This window comes from Anolis sagrei, chromosome X (genome assembly GCF_037176765.1).
Source record: "Anolis sagrei isolate rAnoSag1 chromosome X, rAnoSag1.mat, whole genome shotgun sequence".
Classification (NCBI taxonomy): domain Eukaryota; kingdom Metazoa; phylum Chordata; class Lepidosauria; order Squamata; family Dactyloidae; genus Anolis; species Anolis sagrei.
This window is the reverse complement of record NC_090034.1, coordinates 23,297,789-23,320,907: the sequence shown is the minus strand read 5'-3', so window position 1 is coordinate 23,320,907 and position 23,119 is coordinate 23,297,789. Positions and strand designations below refer to the sequence as shown.

Sequence of the window (23,119 nt, the reverse complement as noted above, 5' to 3'; positions counted from 1 at the left end):
ATGCAATACAATTGTTTGGTTTGCTTCTGACACAATGAATAAATAACCACACTGTTCGGTTTCCTTCTTTCAAAGAAAGCCATTCAAGTTCCAAAATAGTATAGAAGCTTGTGCCTTTTAGGTGACTGATTTCAAAAACTATTTGTTGCTGTAACTAAATACGGACCTCTAGAGGTCAGAATTAGGTATTTGAGATGATTTTGAAACAGTCCCAATGCATTAACTTTTTGGTTTTTAATGTATATATTTATTTTATTTGTATGTATGTGTGGAATCGAATTGTTGCCTACTTTCAGGGTGGGAAGGGCTGGGTAGAAATACTGTAAAATAAAATAAACAAATTACATGTATTGTGTAAAATCTGCTTATTTGGTTTATGATTTTTTTTGTTGGACTTTTATGTTGTTTATCTTTGCGTTTTAGCCTTGTGCACCGCTCTGAATCCCACCCATGGGAGAAAAAGTGGGATAAAAACAAACAAACAAACAAACAAACAAACAAAGATAACATCTGTAAAGTAAAGGTTTCCCCTTGAAATCAAGTCTAGTTGTGTCCGACTCTAGGGGGTGGTGCTCATCTCCATTTCTAAGCCGAAGAGCCAGTGTTGTCCATAGCCACCTCTTAGGTCATGTGGCCGGCATGACTGCATGGAGTACCGTTACCTTCTTGTAGTAGCGTTACCTATTGATCTACTGGAGCTAATGACAGGTCACCCCACTCCATGGATTTGAACCGCTGACCTTTTGGTCAGCAAGTTCCACAGCTCAGTGGCTTAATTCACTGCACCAACGCAACCCCTAATTACATCTGAGATAGGTAGCAATATTATATTTCATACTGTAGTATAAGGTTGGATTCTGATAAAACTAAGGTTCTGTGGATTGGTGGTTCTTTGTTCCTGGAAATTGGTAAATAGGCTGTCCTGGTTTGGAGCTAGGATTTCTGCCTCAAGCAAGGAATTCAAGAAAGGCATTGGACTGCTCACATCAGGGACAAAAGAATGAAACGGTTAACATCAAAAACTATATAGATAGTTTATTTGACAGATATTTAATTTATTTCTGAGGAGTCACAGATTTACAGACACAAACAGCCAGCTGCCATCACCTTCATCAACTGGGGAAGGAAGGGATATATTACTTCTATATGATAAGATTAGGGGGGAAAGTCAAAGTGCAGGAAAACTGCAGTTGCCTCCAGGAAAAAACAACACGTCGTCGAACACAAGCACATACACAAGTATTACAGTCAGGTTCAAAGTTCCTCCAAAATGACAGACACATAATAACCATCACAATGGGAGGAAAGAACTGACTTCCATTTTGCCTTCTTTAGTCTCTAGATAGAGACCTGAAACTCCCAAAATCACCCGTTCTAGTTAAAGGAGAGAGGAAAAACTTGACTGGCTTTGACAGCACACAAAACCACCACAGTGACTGTCAGATTTTTAAAAGTCTAAGACATTTCTGGGAAATACAAAGACACTTTATTTCACAACATGGAGCAGGGAAGGTGAGGAATCTCCTTCAACAGGAAAGGAAAATTAAGAAGCCGTAAATGCTGTGATTGTAATAAACGTCTTTGCATATTAAATTTTTGCTGATATGTTTCACTTTTCTGAACTGTTGCATTGGCTCTTTGCCCTCCTCATATACCTGAGAAATAGAAATTATTCAAGTGTCTTCCTTAACGAGAAGATAAGTCACTGTTACTTCTTAACGTTGAATTATGGAATGTTCAAGATAATTATCCAATTCAAACCACTCAGCAGATTAGCACTTCATTTGCCTCCATCCCTAAAATAGACTGGAAGCTAAATATAGCTGTCATTTCCTGGTTTTATCTCCAGAATTCCTTTCCAAGCTCTGGAAATACTGTTGTTCAATATGGATGGTGAGGAAGTGGCTATTTCTCGGGAAACTATTTTTAATGATCTACTAGAATAGTTCCTGTCTACTCATCAGAGTCTTGACACCTCAATTGCAAACCCCAACTTCAAGGCGCATATATATTTGGCATGCATGCCAAAGCTTTTTCCCCCCCAGGACTGCTCTAATGGACTTGCTCTGTTGTTTCCAAATCCTACCTTCAAATGTCTGCTTCTTATCAATGTGTAGGATAATTTTATTTACATAATTAAGTAACAGTCAGATCTAAAGCATTTTCTGGATAAATAATATAGCAACTCGTTTTAGTTAGTTATTTTGGAATAATTCATTGTAGACTGCATTCAGCTGCTGGATTTAAAACCAACACAGATTTAAATACAGGGAGAAAAGATGGCAAGAAGATAGCATATTACATTTAGGGAACTGCTATAACAGACTGAATTCCCAAGAAAGTGCAATATATTGGTTGAATCAATGAAGGATCTTGAAAAAGGCTTCTTCTCCCACCCCAACTAAAACAATACTTGATAGATAACATGAAATGGTTTGATCCCTTCATCTTGACATTTATGCTTAAGTAGATTATGTGATATACTAATGTACATTTCCCTTGGACAATAATCTCTGAGCATTTGACACCATCCAAACACTGGGGTATGCTACAGGTTCAACCACCTTTCTTGATCACAGAACAGTTTCCTCTTGGTTTTTTAGTGCTTCTGAGGCAGAAGATAGTGATCTCTATTTCAATGTTGTCTCAATTATTCTTCCGTGCACTGTTAAAGTCAGGGTTTAAGACAATACTAATGATGAAAGAAAGATCCAAGTACTACAGTTGTAGCAATGTAGATATTTGGATATATCTTAAGATATGGCAAAGCAACCTCCATTTTCAAAACTGTTAACGGGCAACTCTTACAGTCAATACAAGGCAGAGGGAAGTTGGGACTCTGTAGCAGGCTGTGTATCTATGATAAGACAAGAGCGCAACCTGTAATAAAGGAATGTTACTGATAAGAAAACAGGCAAGCAGCTTTCAATGACCTATCTGGTTACTGAGAAAACAGCACCCCCTGGAGCTATTAGAAGAAATACATAATTGGTAATCAAGTGAGAGATTGAGCAACTATTTTTTTTCTAACCAGCTGCAATGAAGTTTAACTTGAAGATTGCATCAAAGTTTCAATACAGTTGACTAACACTGTTTCTTAAGATTATCTCAATTTCCTTTTATAAACACAAATACGACCAACGTACGTTCAAAGGGAAAATTGTTCTGTGTGCTGCGTATACTGTCTCGGGCTTTAGCTGCCTGAATCTACTCCCCAACCCTAAAATGATATTACTGATATGCACAATTAGGAATATAAACATAAACGCAGATGGCAGTGTGTTGCACTGAATATCTGCAACAAAAGGGTGGCACTGCAGATCAATAAGTGCTCCAAAACCAGTTAGCTTCACCTTCATACATTACAAAGCATGAATGCTCCTTAGGGCAATAGTCACAGGCATCACAAATATATGTACACAAAGAGATATGCTGGTATCACAAATATATGCACACACAAACACTTAGTGCTTTCAAAATATTTCTATAAAGAAACCGATTCATTAAATGATCTAGATCAAAAGAGCCACTGGGAGCATTCTACATATGTGCAATAGGACTCTCCCATGCTCCATTTCTTCCTGCAGCCCTTTAGGATTCTGGGTAACCTCTAGAACAGCATAGTACATAAACAGTGGGGCTGTAGCTGGGGAAGGAAATGGGAAATTTGTAATTTAATGTGATCCAATTGTACACAAATCACTTTGGATCCAAGTTTATGTTTGCAGGAATTTGAACCTTGCGCTACACCAGGATAAGCGATACATCTGAGTATCTAAAGCTAGCTGTCAAAGTACAGCTTTGCTCTGATATGCATCTGGCCTCCACAAAGGCTGTCCCAGCTCTAGCGCAGCTAGGCATCAATGTGTTGAAATACCAGGATATGAACAAGGAGTGCAGAGGTATGATTCAATTGATTAGCCCAACAAAAATTGCATTTGAAGAATATCATGGCAAAATTTGTGGGCCCTGAAAGGTAGCTTTCCAAATCCCAAAAGGAAACCATGACTGTAGTGCCAAAGTCCAATTGGCTCTTGTAGCAGAACAAGACTCAGAATAACACTGTAATTCATAGCCCAGTTTTTTCTTTAAGGAGACAGTCCCCTCAATTGCTCATAGTGTCCCTGAATCCCCACACTTCCATGATAGCTATCTGGAAACTTTCAGAACACAATGGCTGGTTGTTAAAAGTGTTACAGTGCCCCGTTCTTCCATGGTTGAGGTCTGCATCGATGTAGAGAGCCTGTCCATCACCTCCTCCTGCACAGAAGAGACCAGATCAACACTGTTACTCTCTAGACTTAGATATAAAGAAGAGACCACAGACTCATGTTTCGCTTGTCACTTTACGTAGTCATAGGGTGGCAACCTATGTTAGCTTTGAAGTGAAAATGCATCATGGGGAAGCATTAGGCTATATTTCACAGCTGTTGTATTGCTCTATAGTAAAGAGTTCACTAATCTGTCAAAGACCCAAGGCAGGAGCAAAACATACAAATTACTGTAACTATCAGCAAAATATTGGGGGCAAAATACACCAATTTGCACTAACTGATTGGGGTGTGATTCAGAATAGGAAAAACACAGTGATAAAGCAAAGCTATTTAAAAAACAGTCAGTATTGCATGTGAGACAGGCGCATTTTTCAAAGCACAACTGAAAACCAAAGTGAGGATGATCCGTATCAGTATGTTCCCTGTTTCTGAGTATGGTTGCCAAAGCAGGTTAGTTAAAAAAATATGATAGGAAGAAAATCAAGTAATTTCCAATAAATGAGTTGTAGGACAAGTCAACAGGGACAAATGCAAGATACTCCACTTAGGCAGAAAAAATGAAATGCCAAGATACAGAACAGTGGATGCCTGTCTTGACTGCAGTACATGTGAAAAACATATTGGAGTCCTTGTGGGAAACAGGTTAAACATGAGCCAACAACGTCATGCGGCACTGAAAAAAGCCAATGGGATTTTGGCCTGCATAAATAGGAGCCTGGCGCCTAGATCTAGGGAAGTCATGCTACTCCTCTATTCTGCCTTAGTCAGTCCACACCTGGAATCACACTGTGTCCAATTCTGGGCACTGCAATTGAAGGGAGATGTTGACTGTAAGCTGGAATGTGTCCAGAGGAAAGTGACTAAAATGATCAAGGGTCTGGAGAACGGGCCCTATGAGGAGTGGCTTAAAAAGCTGGGTATATTTCACCTGCAGAAGAGAAGGCTGAAAGGAGACATGATGAGGGCCATGGATCAAGAGGTGAGGGGAAGTCACAGGGAGGAGGGAGCAAGCTTGTTTTCTGCTGCCCTGGATGCAATGGAGCAATGACTTCAAACTACAGGAAAGGATATTTCCCCTGAACATTAGGAAGAACGTCCGAACTGAGAGAGACAGCTATTCAACTCTATGCCTCAGTGTGTGGTGGAGGCTCCTTCTTTGGAGATTTTTAAACAGATGGGTGGCCACCTGTTGGGGGTGCTTGGCAGAATAGGGTTGGACTGGACAGTCCACGAGGTCTCTTCCAACTCTATCATTCTATGCCTGAACTCTCCCAAGGATCCAAGTTGATTTAACAGAGGGTATCACTCTTTGGCCATATCACAAGAACAAATTTTTCACTACAAAACACAACACTGCTTGGTTAAAGTAGGAAAAGAGGAAGTCTGCATCTCAGATGGGTAGACTCAGACATGATTACCCTGAGTCTATAAGGAGAGAGCAGAGGTTTTGACTTCAGGGAGACTTGGGAGGACTCTCATCCACACAAGTTGAGCTTGACTTTAAAACAGTTAACAACAACACTCTTGGGACGTCCAACTACAAACTACAACATCTGATGCAGATGTGGCATCATTGGAAAAAGTTCGTCAGGCTTGATACAATGCTCCCCTTGTAGAGGGGCTGACTGACTACACTAGAAAACACACTGAGCAGAGAGAACCACAAGGAGGTCTGCTATGTCTCTGCCACCAGAGTTAGCTAATAGTATCATTCTGTGACACCACAAAAAGGGGGATATATCATTTCAGGTGATATATTCAAAAATAAAAGGATAAAACATCTTGTATATGTATATGCAAAAAGGGAATGTGTGTTTCTTGAACTATAAAAAGATATTGGGATATGCAGCAGTAGGCGAGCACAGACTTACCTATGATGATGCATTCAACACCGCCAGCCATAAACATGGATGCAGCTTTGGAAGGTAAATTGAAGTGCCGAGCCGAAAGAAAGGGTGATAGACGATCTGAGGGATTTGAGGAGAGGCTAGTTGAAGAAGGAGGATCAGAAATCTGGGAAGAACTATTTGCTTGTTCTACTCCGGCCACAGCTAGCTCTGGATGCCTGATTATCACCCATTCATAGCGCTCCACTTCAGGTACCAGCTGGAAAAAGGAGAAATAAAATTAGTAAAGTATACAAAACTTTATCTTGGGTTCCTCTTCACAAGGTGACTTTATGTTTGGAGAAGGCTCCTTGGCACGAGTAGCCCCTCAATTTTATCCAACTGTATTGTGCAGAAGGAAAAGGGCACAGATATCAAGCAAGGCTCTTCTTAGGTCTGTATCCAGCAGTTCCTTTAGAAAGCTTAAAGCAGTTTGCCTGGGTTGCCCACTGGTCTCTCATTCAGGTGTTCATCAGCCTGGACACTCTACAGCATTGAAGGATTTCAGATTGTTCAGTAGGCAATGTATAGTGTTTCTCTCATTTACTCTTCTAGGCCAGTGGTTCCAAACCTTTTTTTGACCAGGGACCACTCTCCAAAGGATTACGAATCAGTTTTTGGTCAACTTTAGATTTGCTCTGGTTATTTGGGGGTGCTGATTCAGAAAACTGCATTGGATAGACCACATCAGCTCTAGTTTCTGATACAGAACATATGCCACTCAGTAGTTGCCAGCTGCTCACCATATTTAGTAAGCCTTAGCATTGTAAGAGGGTTTCGCAAGACCAGTCGCTCTCATAGTAACGGTAAGGTCCCAGACCATATTTTAGTTCTTGCGGACCACTGGTAGACCAAGACCACAGGTTGGGAACCACTGTTCTATGCAGACATAAATATACGCTTAAAAGACATGGCTGATGCGATAATGATACAACATAACCCATAAACAATTACAGGTTGTAGAACCTGAAATGCTGCTTCAAATTCATTCTGGTGATCCATTCATGACTGCCAATTTAAAGGACACAATTTCATCAATTGGGTAGTACAATGTTAAAATGCTTTATGTCTATGTCTGATGGTTTATAGTTTTTGATGATTTAATTTATAGTCATACGTAATTGTCATTATTGCACTGAGATATCAATTGTTGCACTATCACTGTGCAAACGTTTGGTCTCACAACCAGAGCTGCTTCCACAGGATACAACATCGGAGGAAGCTTAGTCTGCCTCTTTGGCCACTATCTATGAGTAAGTACCTGGATACATTTCAGCTGTTCCTGACCATGGAAGGAAGGAGCAACTCTCTTCCAAGCATCAGGCTGCTACTTCTTCCTTTGGTGTTCAAGAGTAGGTGGGTGCACATGTTAGCCAATCAGACGGCAGGAAGAGAAAGCAGTTGATACATTGCCCCACAAAGTCCAAACAAGTAGGTTCTCGGGCAAATCTTGTATATTCATGATGATAGCTGAAGACTGTACACAGCAGCAGAGGAGGACAATAAACAGTGATGACCAGGTCCAGTGAAAGGAGAGCCATTACAGCCTGATAAAGACTTTTGATGAATTTGTAAGTTTTCTGTGGATTTTTTTGATAAACTGAGTAAGTGGTTTGGGCTAATTTTGGTTCTGGAACCACTTTAAGCGCATAAACGGTGCAGGCTGGAGTGAGAACAAATTCCAGGAAAGCTAACTGACGCAGCACTGGTGGAAAACATGCACAGACTCAAACCTCCCACATAATGCTTAATGGTAGGTTTGGGTAAAAGAAAAACTGCACTTCAAATTAAGATCTATCTCAGAAATGTTCAGGAACAAATGTGCTTATTCATAAGACCCATATGGAGCTCTCTGGGGATATATTTGGGTACATTTCAAGATCCACACTCCGCAAAGCAAGCAATGAAATCAACACTTGCACGATAAAGAGCAAGAACTTCCTGTTGATATCTACAGCATAAAGGAGCATAAAGGCAAGAACTGGACAAGAGATATTTAATGTGTTGGGTAAAAGATGGTTGCTCAACAATATGCATGTGCATTAACACATGTACGTGTACATGCACATACACAGAAACACTATGTTCACTTCTTACCCTGAAAACAAAACATTCTCCTGTACCGAAGTAACTCAACTTGCCTCCTCCTCGCTTACGCTCATTCCAGTCAGTTGACAAATAAGCACCACATACCTAGGATAGTAGAACAGGCAGTATTTGAGAAAAACATAACAATCAGCAGTTTGACCATCAAAAGCTTTCATGAGAAAAGCTTCAAAACATGTTTCAGAGGCAAAATGCAACAAATGTATATCTTAAAAATCAGATGCACAGGGTACATTATCAGGCCTTTGAAACAAAACCTGGAAGTGACAATTTCCACCTTTTGTCTGACAGGTACAATTGTCTAGGAACTGTGAACACTGTGAATGTACCTCCCAGCTGAGCATATACTATGTGGCAAATACAGATTTGCTTCAAAATAGTCCTAGTGGGAAAGCAGCAAATTATAGCTGAAGTGAGTCTATGGTTGCCCAGCAACATTTTACACCTATATATGTGCAGGGCTCCTCAATTTAAAAAAAAATCACTGATTTATTCAAAAACCCAGTTCATCAAAATGCAATACTGAGCACTTGGAGCGCTTCAGTTTTACTTGTCTGGATTTAAAGCCCTGTTAGTGTTATGTCCTTCCTTTTTTGGCAGGCTCCGCATTTTTACCCCTTATAGCAGTCTTTCTCAAGCTGTGCTCCTCCAGGTGTTTTGGACTGTTTGCATACATGCCGCATTGTATGGAAAGTGGCACCCATGTAGTAATAGATGGATGGGATCTACAACATATGCATTTCTTAAAAAACACTTTCTGGTTTCATTTCCCCCAGGAATCCTACCAGTCCTACAAGTGAAAGGAAGGATTACAAAAAACACCTGGTGTTCTCTTAAGTAATACCCATGAATAAGAAAATTATTAGCAAACATTATATATTAATTTATTTACAGTATTTTTATTCCGCCCTTTTCACCCCGAAGGGGACTCAGGGTGGATCACAGAACACATACACGGCAAACATTCAATGCCGGTAAACAGATAGGACAGACAACATAGAGGTATTATGTTGGCTTCAGTGTCCTGGAGACTTGATCACAGACTTCCTCCTTCCTTGAATCTCGGGCATTTTTCTGGTATTTTTTTATAGTGCCGTGAAATACCTCCCCACTTAAGCAGTGCCTAATTTCTTTTGTCACAGCTGTTTTCGAACTGCTTGCAGACAGTGAGCTGGGCTGAAGGTTGGGTGCTCACCCCAACCCGGGCTTGAAACTACCAACCTTTCAATTGGCAAGATATATTGCTGCTGGTGATTAACCAGCTGTGCTAAAGCCTGGCCAATTAGGGAGGTTCACTAAAATAAAGGTAATTCTGTGATGAATCATGTTAGAAAGGATTTTAGGTCTTCCTTTTTTGGTTTATAGGCGCTTCAACAAAGTGACACACAGTCCTTTAATAACTATGCTACTTATCCTACCAACTTACCTCTTGTTTGGTTGTCTTGATCAAAAGGAGGGTCGGTTCATGTCCCTCACAATGTGAATAGAACCTAAATAAATATATATGTATATGAAGATGCTCAATTAGCAACGTTAACCATTGCAATGTTTCACTAATGAGCACTCTCAATTTTTTCATCCATATCATAATCACTAAAGTTCAAGTCTACAGAGTAAAAATCCATGATAAGTTAAACAAAAAGATGAACCCAAGTCAGAAAAAACTCAAAGGCATATAACCACAAGAATATTCATCACAAATTATTCCCAGAATAATATATCCAGTAGTGAAAGGAGAAGTGTAGTCCACCAGATGCAGCTGAATTGCAATTCCCATTATTCCTCTTTACTGAGTACTCTGGGTAATGTTGATGGAAGCTACAACCTAATGATATCTGAAGGGACACATGTTGCTCACTTTAACTCTGAAATATAATGAGACATTGTCCCTGTCTTCATATTACTGAGAGGATGAAGGATTATACACAGTTGCTTATAAAACAGGAAGAGGATAAAACAATTTAATAGTGACACAGTGCATATATTATAAAAGCTCTCCCACTAGGACCTATGTAACAACATCCAGTGAATTCCCATGGCCAAGTGGGGATTCAAACCCTAATCCCCAAAGTTATAAGGCAAGGCTCAAACAACTACACCAGGGCAGTTTTTTTAATCTTACCCTCATTCCTGTTAAAGTTAATTTTACGTTGGTCTATGCTGATCTGGGATTTCTGTGTATATAGAATCATTGAATCATAGAATCAAAGAGTTGGAAGAGACCTTATGGACCATCCAGTCCAACCCCCTGCCAAGAAGCAGGAATATTGCATTCAAATCACCCCTGACAGATGGCTATCCAGCCTCTGTTTAAAAGCTTCCAAAGAAGGAGCCTCCACCACAGTCCGGGGCAGAGAGTTCCACTGCTGAACGGCTCTCACAGTCAGGAAGTTCTTCCTCATGTTCAGATGGAATCTCCTCTCTTGTAGTTTGAAGCCATTATTCCGCGTCCTAGTCTCCAGGGAAGCAGAAAACAAGCTTGCTCCCTCCTCCCTGTGGCTTCCTCTCACATATTTATACATGGCTATCATATCCCCTTCTCAGCCTTCTCTTCTTCAGGCTAAACATGCCCAGCTCCTTAAGCCGCTCCTCATAGGGCTTGTTCTCCAGACCTTTTATCATTTTAGTCGCTCTCCTCTGGACACATTCCAGCTTGTCAATATCTCTCTTGAATTGTGGTGCCCAGAATTGGACACAATATTCCAGGTGTGGTCTAACCAAAGCAGAATAGAGGGGTAGCATTACTTCCCTAGATCTAGACACTATGCTCCTATTGATGCAGGCCAAAATCCCATTGGCTTTTTTTGCTGCCACATCGCATTGTTGGCTCATGTTTAACTTGTTGTCCACGAAGACTCCAAGATCTTTTTCACACGTACTGCTCTCGAGCCAGGCATTGTCCCCCATTCTGTATCTTTGCATTTCATTTTTTCTGCCAAAGTGGAGTATCTTGCATTTGTCACTGTTGAACTTCATTTTGTTAATTTTGGCCCATCTCTCTAATCTGTCAAGATGGTTTTGAATCCTGCTCCTGTCCTCTGGAGTATTGGATATCCCTCCCAATTTGGTGTCGTCTGCAAACTTGATGATCCTGCCTTCTAACCCTTCATCTAAGTCATTAATAAAGATGTTGAACAGGACCGGGCCCAGGACGGAACCCTGCGGCACTCTGCTCATCACTTCTTTCCAAGATGAAGAGGAAGCATTAGTGAGCACCCTCTGGGTTCGTCCATTTAACCAATTACAGATCCACCTCACCGTAGTTTTGCCTAGCCCACATTGGACTAGTTTCCTTGCCAGAAGGTCATGGGGGACCTTGTCGAAGGCCTTACTGAAATCCAGGTACGCTACATCCACGGCATTCCCCGCATCTACCCAGCTTGTAACTCTATCGAAAAAAGAGATCAGGTTAGTCTGACATGACTTGTCTTTGATACATCCATGTTGACTATTAGCAATGACCGCATTTCTTTCTAAGTGTTTGCAGACCACTTCCTTAACAATCTTTTCCAGGATCTTGCCTGGTATTGACGTGAGGCTGACCGGACGGTAGTTGTTTGGGTCATCCTTTTTTCCCTTCTTGAAGATGGGACCACATTGGCCCTCCTCCAATCTGCTGGAACTTCTCCCGTTCTCCAAGAACTCTCAAAGATGGTTGCCAATGGTTCCGAAATGACTTCCGCTAGTTCCTTCAATACTCTTGGGTGTAGTTGATCTGGCCCTGGGGACTTGAACTCATTTAGAGCGGCCAGGTATTCCTGTACGACTTGTTTCCCAATTTGGAGTTGGATGTCCTCAAATCCCTCATCCACTCCGTCTTGCTGAGGTTGAAGATGACCTTTTTTTGTGAGAAGACCGAGGCAAAGAAGGTATTAAGTAGTTCTGCCTTTTCCCTATCCCCTGTCAGCATTGCCCCATCTTCTTCTCCTCCTCCTTCTCCTTTGCCTGTCTTCAAATAATCCATTGATTTTATGGGCTTTTCTTAAGGAATGTGTATGTTGCAAGTCTACAGAGATACTCGCAGGAACACCTCAGCAAGCGAGAGTCCAAAAGTGGCAAGCGAAAACCCAAAACCTCAATCTGTGGCACTCATGCTTGGGAAGTGAAAAAGAGAGGAGCTCTGTGCCGGGTTAGATTCCCAGCCAGACAGGCATAGGGCACAAGGCTGCACTGGAGAAGAGAGAGAAGAAGACTCTATTAGCTTTTAGCTTACTGAAGCTGAGACTGACTCTTCGCGCTGAGGAAAGAGAAGAATCCTCTGATGATTCAAGGAACACTCAATTAGCTATATACACCTGAGAGCTCTCTTGAAACAAATCCCTGCTAAAGTAGTATGAATTGCAAGCGAACTGCTAGAGAACAAAACAGCAGGTGAATAAGGACTATAGATAAAGGCCAAGTACAAACATTAGCACCAGACATCAAAGATAATTCTGTAATCTAAACATTGGCGCGCTTTATCAAAGTCATTGCTGCAACTCCATCAAGCATCAAGTAACGCTTATCAACTAGTACTTAAAACTCCTGGTTGTCTGGTGATTGTGGTTTTATTCTACAAGAGTCATGGTAATCAGAAAAAGGCAGACCTACAGAAACAGTGACAAACCCGTCCCCACTAATATCATCTCCCCCTCCTGGGAAAAGAAAGAAAGCAAAACAAAATGGGATAAAGGCCTATTTCTCCCCCATAGTTAAAATACAGGAGCCGGAGCAAGAACAGAACTCCCCCTCAGCTTCTCCTCTGGACTGGACTCTAGATCACTGCCAAGTAATTTTTAACACCTATGAGAACTCCGGCTGATACTGGATGAAAAACTCCCTCCTGGGCACACAGAAGACTGGGCGACTTGGAAGGCACTCAACAGACAGCACTCTGGCACCACGAGATGCAAAGCCAATCTTAAGAAATGGGGCCACAAAGTGTAGAGGAAAGCAAACCACAGACCACTTGCTACAATTCAACCTGAGCCCTGCTACATGCACAATGGAGGACCTTCTTACAGCAATACCATAGGGACTCCAAGTGGCCAGCTTCTGGTCAAAAGACATTTAGCATAATGCCAAATTTTTAATTTTGTGTTTTTCAATACATTATAACTGTATCCTCAATTCGCTGCTGACATGATAAATAAATAAGGAACGTGCAACAGTGCTTTTGCTAGTTCTTTCATCTGAAATATAATCTACAGTACCTGGAATCCACTTCTGGCCTTCCATTCCAGTACATGACATAAGCCAGACATGCTGCATACACTGCAAAAATACTCAGCAGTACCCAACTTCTTGCATGTGGATAGTCCCTCTGACAAAAAAACAGCCCATGGCACATGGCAGACTTCAATCAAAGAATGAGATGAAATTAGCTGTATTGTGGCACTCTGTTCACCCCCATGGATTCCTTGACAAATATTTAAGGTGGAAGCATTACCTGCTTAGGCTGCAACCATGCTCTGAGGTGGTGAAAAGCAGCAGAGGCTGGCAGAGTGCAAAGCGTTCAGGAATCCATGACCAGATATCTCTCATTTTCTTTACGTCAACAATTTCAGACTTGAAATTTTCTGCATGAACGGCCAAGTGAACATTTTGCCTGCAGAACAACAGAAAGTACTGCTGAGAAAAGGATCAAGGGCAAAGGACCAAATCAAATATTGACTAAACTGGGCTTTTCCTATGAGAAGAAAGAATCATTTCTAGGCAACCAGAGGCATTTGCAAATTAGTATGTATACCATGATTGACCAACCCAAGGGTTTGTAAGTAGAAAGAAAGCTCTACCACACAATAGGAAAACAATGAAAGGGCAAAAGAACGGACTTTATATCTATCTTGAATTTAGCATTTTTATAGCTTTAATAAAGCCGTCTACAAGAGAGCAGCAGTTTAAAGAATCTCTGCCCACCTAATTAAGCATTTAAAGAAACAATATTAAATACAGTTTTGGTGCGTTTTTGTGGGACGGAGATGCTAGATTTGATTTCATATAAATACATTGAGGTGAATAATTCTGCATTATCTGAACTTTCCCTAAAGACTTTCAAATCATGGTGAGGATTCTGGAAAATTTCAAAACATGAAAGTTAAGATCCTACATCAGTAGGCAGAATAAAGGGCCAATTCAACTGAATTAACTCCCCAAGAGGAAGGGATAGGAGAGTGCCTGTGACTTCACTCCCATGTTCTTCTTTCTCCAAGCTGAGACAGTTCATCAGCATGTACCTCCTGAGCTCTCTCTCTTCCCACAATGGTAAGCAGCAGCTTTGTGTCCTGTCTGAAATATTCAGAAGTTGACAAGAAATGAGTATTCCTCTCCCTCTTTCACATATGTAAGCAAAAGGAGGAGCATTGATGTGGTTAGACATTGTACAAAGGAATGCAAAATAGCTGTTTATTCTCCATCTATGATATGCTTATGCCACTAACAGGATTTTGGCCACTGTACAATAAGTTACTTTCTGGCACTGACTCAGTCTGCCCTTTAGTTGCTTTCCTAGAGTTTGCATGTGCCTGTATGCAAGCAATCCCAGTTCACCAAAGCCATAGCCCTTGGAAAAGAGATGGAATGTTCTGGTCTGAAAAATCCTATAGATTATTGCTGAAGTTCAAATCTATCTTAATTAGTGATGGGATGCATAGTTCGGTTTGATGCAAGGCCCACCTCCCACAATTACAGCAATAACATTCAACGAACAGTGTCTATAAAAAAGAGGAGAGAACAAGGAAATGGAACAGGTTATGAGGAATGCACAAAAACACACCTGATGAAATTGTGGAAGAATCACGGCTTTCTTACAGCAAGAAAACACTTCCAGACACAGGCTAAGAGAAAGAAGCACTATAGGCCTGTAACACAGTCTGAACAACTTGCAAATAATAATGGTTTCTGTAGACCCTCAATACTTCTTTTATTAGTGGAAAACAACCATAAGTTATACAGCTAGCAACCATTTTTCAAAACAATGTTTATCTAATCATATAAAGAGTGACTATGCATCTTGCTGCTCAATGGTTCTACTTTTTTTTTTTTTTGCCAACAGACTCCAATGTCCTCTACAGCATGACCAGGTCAAAACAAGGCTTATATTTTGCCAACAAAACCTAAGAACTTCATGACAAATAAAGAGAAATAAAGTTGGATTACAATGGAGACCTTTTACACCAAGATTGATAGGAAGAACCACGAAAGCGTTGGCAAGACTTCATTGAATTTCCCCTCCACTGGTACCATTTTAAGTAATGGTAGCATTAGAAGTAAATGCTGTAATTGTCCAAGCAATTAGCAGCGATAACAGCCATAAGGAAGCAAAGACAAGACAAGTGATAGCAAAGCATGAAGATTTAAATCTTGAAACCTACCTTTTGGGGGATGCAATGCTGCAAAAAAGGAAGGGAGTAGAAGATACGAAATTGAAAGAACAAGAAGGCATGAAAAAGGAGACAAAAACAGAAAAACAAGGAAAAGATCAGCGATTTCAAACATCCCCACCGAAGTGTGTGGAAGAAGCCTATAGAGAAACACAAAGAGTAAGATCTGAATCAAATCAACAAAATGTTTAAATGCACAATTGCATATTCACCATCTTGTCACTTCTCAATTCCTTCTGAGCCTCTGGGACATGTTTATTTCCACTTAATAGCTCTTCACACAACAGTGTAGAACTTGAGTTGATGCTTCTACTTTCAAATTTCCCAGAGAGTGGTATATTTCAGACATGTGAAACATCAGAAATACTGCTATATAGCTGTCATAAAATGTTTCTTTTTTCTTGCTTATTTCTGTGGCGCATGCAATCCAGATATTGTTGCTAATACTGCTAATTGTGAGGAAGAATGGTATCAAAGATCATCTGGTTTGCCATATGTCTCCCATTCATGCTGTAGTAAGTTAAAGTAGAAAACAGGACAGGAACCAACATTCGTCAAACTACTGCTTTTCTCTAGGATCTCATCTAAACAGAATATGGATCTGATTAAAAGTGTGTGTTTGCTGTCCTAAATATGGTTACTCATTTGTCGATTGATGATAACGGTTGTTTACCTCACTGTCCCAAACTAAAAGTCCACTAAGCTTGTTGATTTGGTAGTAGAGGTAAAATTTCATCTATGTTCACTGGAAAAAGTTGACAAGGCTTTTAAAAACAGATATGGCACCGAAGTTTCCGCTTTGTTGTATTTATTTTCAAATTGAAAGACAAGAATATTGTGAAATTAGAGTAAACCGAGTCTACCCCAATCAACAGAGTCTTTTAAAGAAAATAATTACTGGAACAGTATACCATGAAATGTGAAAAACAGCCAAGGTTATTTTGAATTATTGTGGTTTTAATTTAAATCCACTGTGCAGCACACTGCTCCTGTGTTAGAAAAGTCTGATAACTGGTTTCACTATGCATAGAAATAATTCATTAGGATGCACCACCTTCCAATCTATAAACATAGATTGAAGCATTGAGCAAGAAGAAGGCTGTACTGGTTTGATGTAGGTTGCTGCGTTGCTATAAGGCAAATATAGGAAGTTATTACAACAGATGAATAGAGAAACAGGGCTAAAATGTTCTAGTTTTAGAAACAAAGTTGGAAGAGACCACAGGGGGCATCTATTCCAATCCCTTGCCGTGCAGGTATGAAAGCACACAACAGATTAGCCATTCAGCCTCTGATTAAAACCCTTAAAAGAAGGAGACTCCATCACAGTCCAAGGCAGCATATTCCACTGCCAAACACATGTCAGGCAGTTCTTCCTAATGCCTATGTAGACTTTCTTTTCTCATAGTTTGAATCCACTGATCCATGTCCTAACCTCACAGCTATCATATTATCTCTTAACCTCCTCTTTGCCAGACTAAACATACATACTCAGTATGCACTTCTTGCAGACCACATTGATTTGGTGCATGGACTGTATTTTATCTTTTTCCACTGGCTGCATATTGAAGAAACGCTGCACTCCCATCCTAATGACTTCACTTACTACGCCGTGTGAATAACGGTTTTACCGTATTACATAACATTACAGATTACCCCAACTTTACCTTTTCTGCTTCACTGTGATGCCTTTCTGCTGAAGAGCCTTCTCATTGGCCATCTGCAAAAGCTGAATCTCTTTCCGAGAGAAGAGTCGAATGGCAAATGCTTTCTCTAGCAATCTCTCAGGAGACACTGATTTTGCAATATCCCTAACAAAAGTACGGATGTCCTGTTGTATATTGTCTGACTCCAAAGTCTGCCCAATTCTGACTTTATGGAAAAACTTGAGAAGAGCCAGTGCAACACGATAGAGAACCTTGTAGCCCTCTACCAAGAAAACATCGAAGACACGTGCAATGTAAGTCAGAGGTAGTTCTCCAAAAAGCCAGCGTTGCCAGTCCGAATATACTTCTAGCACATCTTCTGAGACTGCCACCATCAGTTTGTGGGCTGCCTGGCAGTACTTGTTAACCAGATCACCAAATGTCATGCAGGAAGACTCAAAAGCCAAGAAGGTCTGATCAATTAAGTGCTTGGAGGGGTCATTGCAAGCAAGAATACGACAAACCTTCTCAAAGCACTCCGCTTCATCTTTGCTATAGTGAAGGAGGAGTGCCACAACAGAAGGCAGAGCTGGGCAAAATGATATGTCTGGGAACTGGCTTGCAATGCAGGAGATTATCTTCCTGACAGCCCCAATGCCCTCAGCATTCAGACAGTAAGTGGGAACTAGGCTGTTGTCAACAAATTCTGGAAGCGGAAGGCTGCTGCTGTTACGCTTCCCAGCAATTTTCAAAACAATGTCCCTGTAGACGTGTGCATCCGGAGTCACTGTGCGGCAAGGGATATCACTAATCAGTTTATGGTATACTTTTGCTCTTAAAGAGTGGTTCTTGGCCCAGTACCCTTGGCGAGCTAATTGCTTCAGATCTTGAAATTCCGTGCTAGTCAGTTCCTTTGCATCCTGGTCCTGGATTGTAGAGTCCATCTTATCCCAATCAATAAAGCGGCTATATTCACCCATAGCTGCTAAGCTTGTCTTTGTAGGGTGACATAAAAACAGTTCTTATTCAGTTCCTCGAAAATTTGTCTTTGTCCCTGGAAAAAATGTAAACACACAAAGGCTATATGTATATGCTAGGTCAAAACTTAACAGAATTAATTTTGTAGGGATAAAGGTAAAGTACTACATGTAGACAGGAAAAATGAAAAACACAAATACAGAATGGGTGGCAATGGCTTGAAAGCAGTATATCTGAAGGAAACGCTTACAGGGTTGTTAGCATGCATATCTATATATCTATACAGTAGTCTCACTTATTCAACCTTTGCTCATCCAACATTCTGTATTATCCAACGCAGTCTGCTTCCCGCTTGGATCCACCGCCGATTCAATACATTGCAATGTTTGTTGCTAAATTAGTAAATACAGTAACTACTACATAACGTTACTGTGTACTGAACTGCTATTTCTCTCGATTTGTTGTAAAACATGATGTTTTGGTGCTTAATTTGCAAAATCATAACGTAATTTGATGTTTCGTAGGGTTTTCCTTAATCCCTCCTTATTATCCAACATTTTCACTTATCCAATGTTCTGCTGGTCTGTTTATGTTGGATAAGCGAGACTCTACTGTATATGTATGTATGTGTGTGTGTATATATATATATATATATATAGAGAGAGAGAGTGTTACACGTAGAAATTGACCTTTTTTTACTTACATACAAATTCAACTTAAACACAAATCTACAGAATGTATCTCGTTCTTCATTTGAGGACTGCCTGTAGTGTTAACAATCGTTTTTGTGTAATTTTTCAAGGAAGTTTTAGTCTCACAGTATATGATTTTCTTTCTTTGTTCTATTGATATTAGTTCTCTTCTGGACTTCTCCCTTTCCCCCCTTTATATAAGAAAGACTATTGTCCAAGAGCCAGAAGTAATGGCTTAATTGCTAACTCATGACTTTAATCAGCCTAATCAATTAATTACAAACACATGGACATTTTGGTAAAGCTTCAGAAGAACTGTTCTGATGATGGTTTTCAGCAGCTTGGTGCCTTTTTATTTTTGAACTGCAGGACAAAATACTTGGAAGACCACCATCATGGAATGGAACTGAAATTGTTTTGAAATCTTTTAGGCTCAAGAGACTCTTGTAAATTTTACAGCACAAATAGTATAAACAGGGTCATGTTTATATTTATTCAGCCTACAGGATATCGGCAATTACAAGTTTACCAACCCGGGCAATTAAAAACTAACGCCACGCGAGTAAGAAAAACATAAACAGGTCTTTAAATCTCACTGACAGTGTTTGTGCCATAACCTCTCTGTAACTACGAATTTAACTCAAGGTGTTTAGAGTATCAACACTCACTCCAGTAGACAAATGGTAACAACAGCGACTTCACTTTAGATCTTCCACATCAGATACAAGACGTATCTTTTCCTAGTTAGCTACAATTCTTATGCTGAACAACTTCAATACACACTAGCCAAGCATTACTGTCCCTCCTGCAAACGTTACTAATAACTGGGTTGCTGTGGGTTTTTTCGGGCTGTATGGCCATGTTCTAGTAGCATTCTCCCCTGACTTTTTGCCTAAATTGATGGCAGGCATCCTGAGAGGTTTGTTCAGAGGGATGTTAGCAATGAGGCAAGTGGTGTGTGTGTGTGTGTGTGTGTATATATATATATATATATATATATCTGTGGGAATCCTTTCTAGCAAACCTCTGAACAAACCTCCCAGAATGCCTGGCACAGATGCAGGCAAAACATCAGGAGAGAATGCTACTGGAGGATGGCCATACAACCTGAAAAACTCATTAACAACACAGTGATTCCGACCATGAAAGCCTTCCACAACACATTACCACTAACTTTGCACTAAATATTTATTTTATTTATTTATTTACTATATTTATACACCATCCTTCTCTGCCTGCAGGCGACTTGGGATGGTTTACAGTTGGTGCCAAGACCATAAAATACAATATCTATACAATATGGCAGGTGGAAGTTTTGGGGAGTGCTTGCTCTTAGCAGTTTTGGGAGTTGAAGTCCAAAACTGCTGGAGGAGGGCCAAAGTTGGCCCATGCCTGATGTAATGCTATGGGAGTGTGTATATTCTGTTCTGCCAGGAGAGTGGACTAAAATGCAAGGCTTTTTAAACCCCCTCTCAAAACAACAACCACCACCCTCAGAGCCAAAAGGGATGCTGGGCTGCCATCCCCATCATCCCCAGCCCACAGGATGAGCCATCGAAAGAGAAGCCAAGCTTGGAAGGAACTAATAATTTGGCACCACAAATATTTCCCACTCAGACATGGGCCTTGGTGAGCTTGGTACTGTAGAGATTCCTCAGCTCTCACCTTCCACGCAGGTGTGTGTGTGTGTTTTTGGACTTCAACTCCCAGAAGCCTCAGCAGTCTCGGCCAATAATCAAGGCTTCTGGGAGTTGAAGTCCAAAACACCTTGCAAAGCTAGAGTTGAGTAAAACACGGCCAAGGCAGGCCTGGGTGAGCTAATCACCACGAAGGCCCCCTGGTTCATCCTCCACCGCCTGCAGGCCTCGAAGCGTTGCTCCCTGAGGCTTCGCGGCCTACTCCGCAACCAAGCCCCCCGGCTTCTCTTACCTCCGACCTCGCCTCGGGGACCGACGCTGAAAAGCCAACCTGCTCCAAGCCCCGCGCATGCGCCCTCCAGAAGCACCCTCTGCGCGCAGGCGTTCCCTTCTCCCTCGCCTTTTCTTGAGCCGAATGAAGAGAGCGAGCTGCGCGTGCGCAAGGCGCGAGGGCTCACGCCTTCTCCTTCTGCTAACGGAACGCGCGTCCTCATTGCCCCCTCTTTATATGTGTGTTTGCGCATGCGCGCAGCTACCGTCTCCTCCACCCCACCTTCATTCAAGCACCATCTATACTGTCACAGGGTCACTCAGTTTTTAAGGCTGTATGTCCCTGCTTCTCTCCTGACGTTTCATCTGTATCAGTAGCTAATGGCATCTTCAGAGATTCTGCCGGCAGTGAGGCAAGTGGAGTGTATATAATATACCTGTGGGATAGTGTCTATTTTGCATAGAATTATGGAAAAAATAGACCCCTGTCTGATCCCACAGCAAGCTGGCTTCAGGAAAGGGAAAAGCTGCGCATTGCAAGTGCTGAACCTGACTCAGCACATAGAAGATGGCTTTGAAAGGCAGCAGATCACCGGAGCTGTCTTCATAGACCTGTCAGCGGCTTATGATACTGTAAACCACCGCCTCCTCCTGAGAAAAATGTATAATATCACAAAGGACGACCACCTCACCCGCCTCATAGGAAACCTGCTACAAAACAGGAGCTTTTTTGTTGAGTTCCAGGACCAGAGAAGCAGATGGCGGAAACAGAAGAACGGCCTGCCTCAGGGGAGTGTGCTTGCTCCATCCATGTTCAACATTTACACAAATGATCAGCCACTGCCAGAAGGGACAGAGAGCTTCATCTATGCTGGTGATCGTGCCATCACCGCTCAAGCAAGGAGCTTTGAGATGGTTGAACAGAAGCTCTCCGAAGCTCTAGGTGCTCTTACTGCCTATTACAGGGAAAACCAACTGATCCCTAGTCCATCTAAAACACAAGCATGTTCTTTTCATCTTAAGAACAGACAAACATCCCGACCTCTGAGGATTACATAGGAAGGAATCCAACAGGAGCATTGCAGCACACCCAAATACCTGGGAGTTACTCCGGACCATGCTCTGACCTACAAGAAGCACTGCTTGAATATCAAGCAAAAAGTAGGTGCTAGAAACAATATCACATGAAAGCTGACTGGCACAACCTGGGGATCACAACCAGATACAGTGAAGACATCTGCCCTTGCTCTATGCTACTCTGCTGCTTAGTATGCATGCCCAGTGTGGAACACATCTCACCACACTAAAACAGTAGATGTGGCTCTTAATGAGACATGCTGCATTATCATGGGGTGTCTGCGCCCTACACCACTGTAGAAATTACACTGTTTATCCGGTACTGCACCACCTGACATCCGCCAGAGAGTATTTATTTATTTATTTATGACATTTATATGCCGCCCTTCTCACCCCGAAGGGGACTCAGAGCAGCTAACAAGTAAAAAGTAAATACAATATATTATATTATCATAGCACAATATTAATATTATATATTACATTGTACTATAATATTATACTGTAGTATTATTAGTAATATTACATTTAATACAAAATATATAATTATAATATAATATTATGATTAGCAGTATATTGTATTACATTATAATATCAATATTATATGTATATACAATATATTATATTATATTATATTATATTATATTATATTATATTGTATTGTATTACATTATAGTATAAGCACAGTGCAGGAGACAAGATGGAACTGCCTTCCTGGCCCCTCTCTTCACTCTGATCTCAGACTAGCAACCAATAGTGAAAGGACCAAGGCAGTGACATCTCCGGCCCACCCCCTGTTTGGTTATCAGCCAGCACGCCAATGACTTAAATTAAGAAATAGTTTTCTAACTATGAGCTCTACACTCGCAGGAACACCCCAGCAAGTGAGAGTCCAAAAGTGGCAGGCTAAAACCCAGAAGCTCAATCAATGGCTGGTACCAAATGAGAGACAACAAGTTAAACATGAGCCAACAATGTGATGTGGCAGCAAAAAAAAGCCAGTGAGATTTTGGCCTGCATCAATAGGAGCATAGTGTCTAGATCTAGGGAAGTAATGCTACCCCTCTATTCTGCTTTGGTTAGACCACACCTGGAATATTGTGTCCAATTCTGGGCACCACAATTCAAGAGAGATATTGAAAAGCTGGAATGTGTCCAGAGGAGGGTGAGTAAAATGATCAAGGGTCTGGAGAAC

At 41.1% G+C, this 23,119-nt stretch overlaps 1 protein-coding gene across 2 annotated transcripts; it reads right to left on the bottom strand.

Annotated features, from left to right (window-relative positions):
- Window positions 1-1,020: 1,020 nt before the first annotated feature.
- TBC1D24 (TBC1 domain family member 24) lies at window positions 1,021-21,030 on the bottom strand. Of its 2 annotated transcripts, XM_060786402.2 has the most exons (8): window positions 20,873-21,030; window positions 17,295-18,327; window positions 15,619-15,636; window positions 13,695-13,853; window positions 9,693-9,756; window positions 8,258-8,353; window positions 6,146-6,380; window positions 1,021-4,260 (listed from the first exon to the last, which is right to left on the bottom strand). In XM_060786402.2, exons 2-8 carry the CDS (start codon window positions 18,251-18,253, stop codon window positions 4,106-4,108), a joined length of 1,686 nt encoding a protein of 561 aa, XP_060642385.1. In that variant the 5' UTR covers window positions 18,254-18,327; window positions 20,873-21,030; the 3' UTR covers window positions 1,021-4,105. The 2 variants fall into 2 exon arrangements, with proteins under 2 accessions (XP_060642385.1, XP_060642386.1); XM_060786403.2 differs by lacking the exon at window positions 15,619-15,636.
- Between the last annotated feature and the right edge of the window lie 2,089 nt (window positions 21,031-23,119).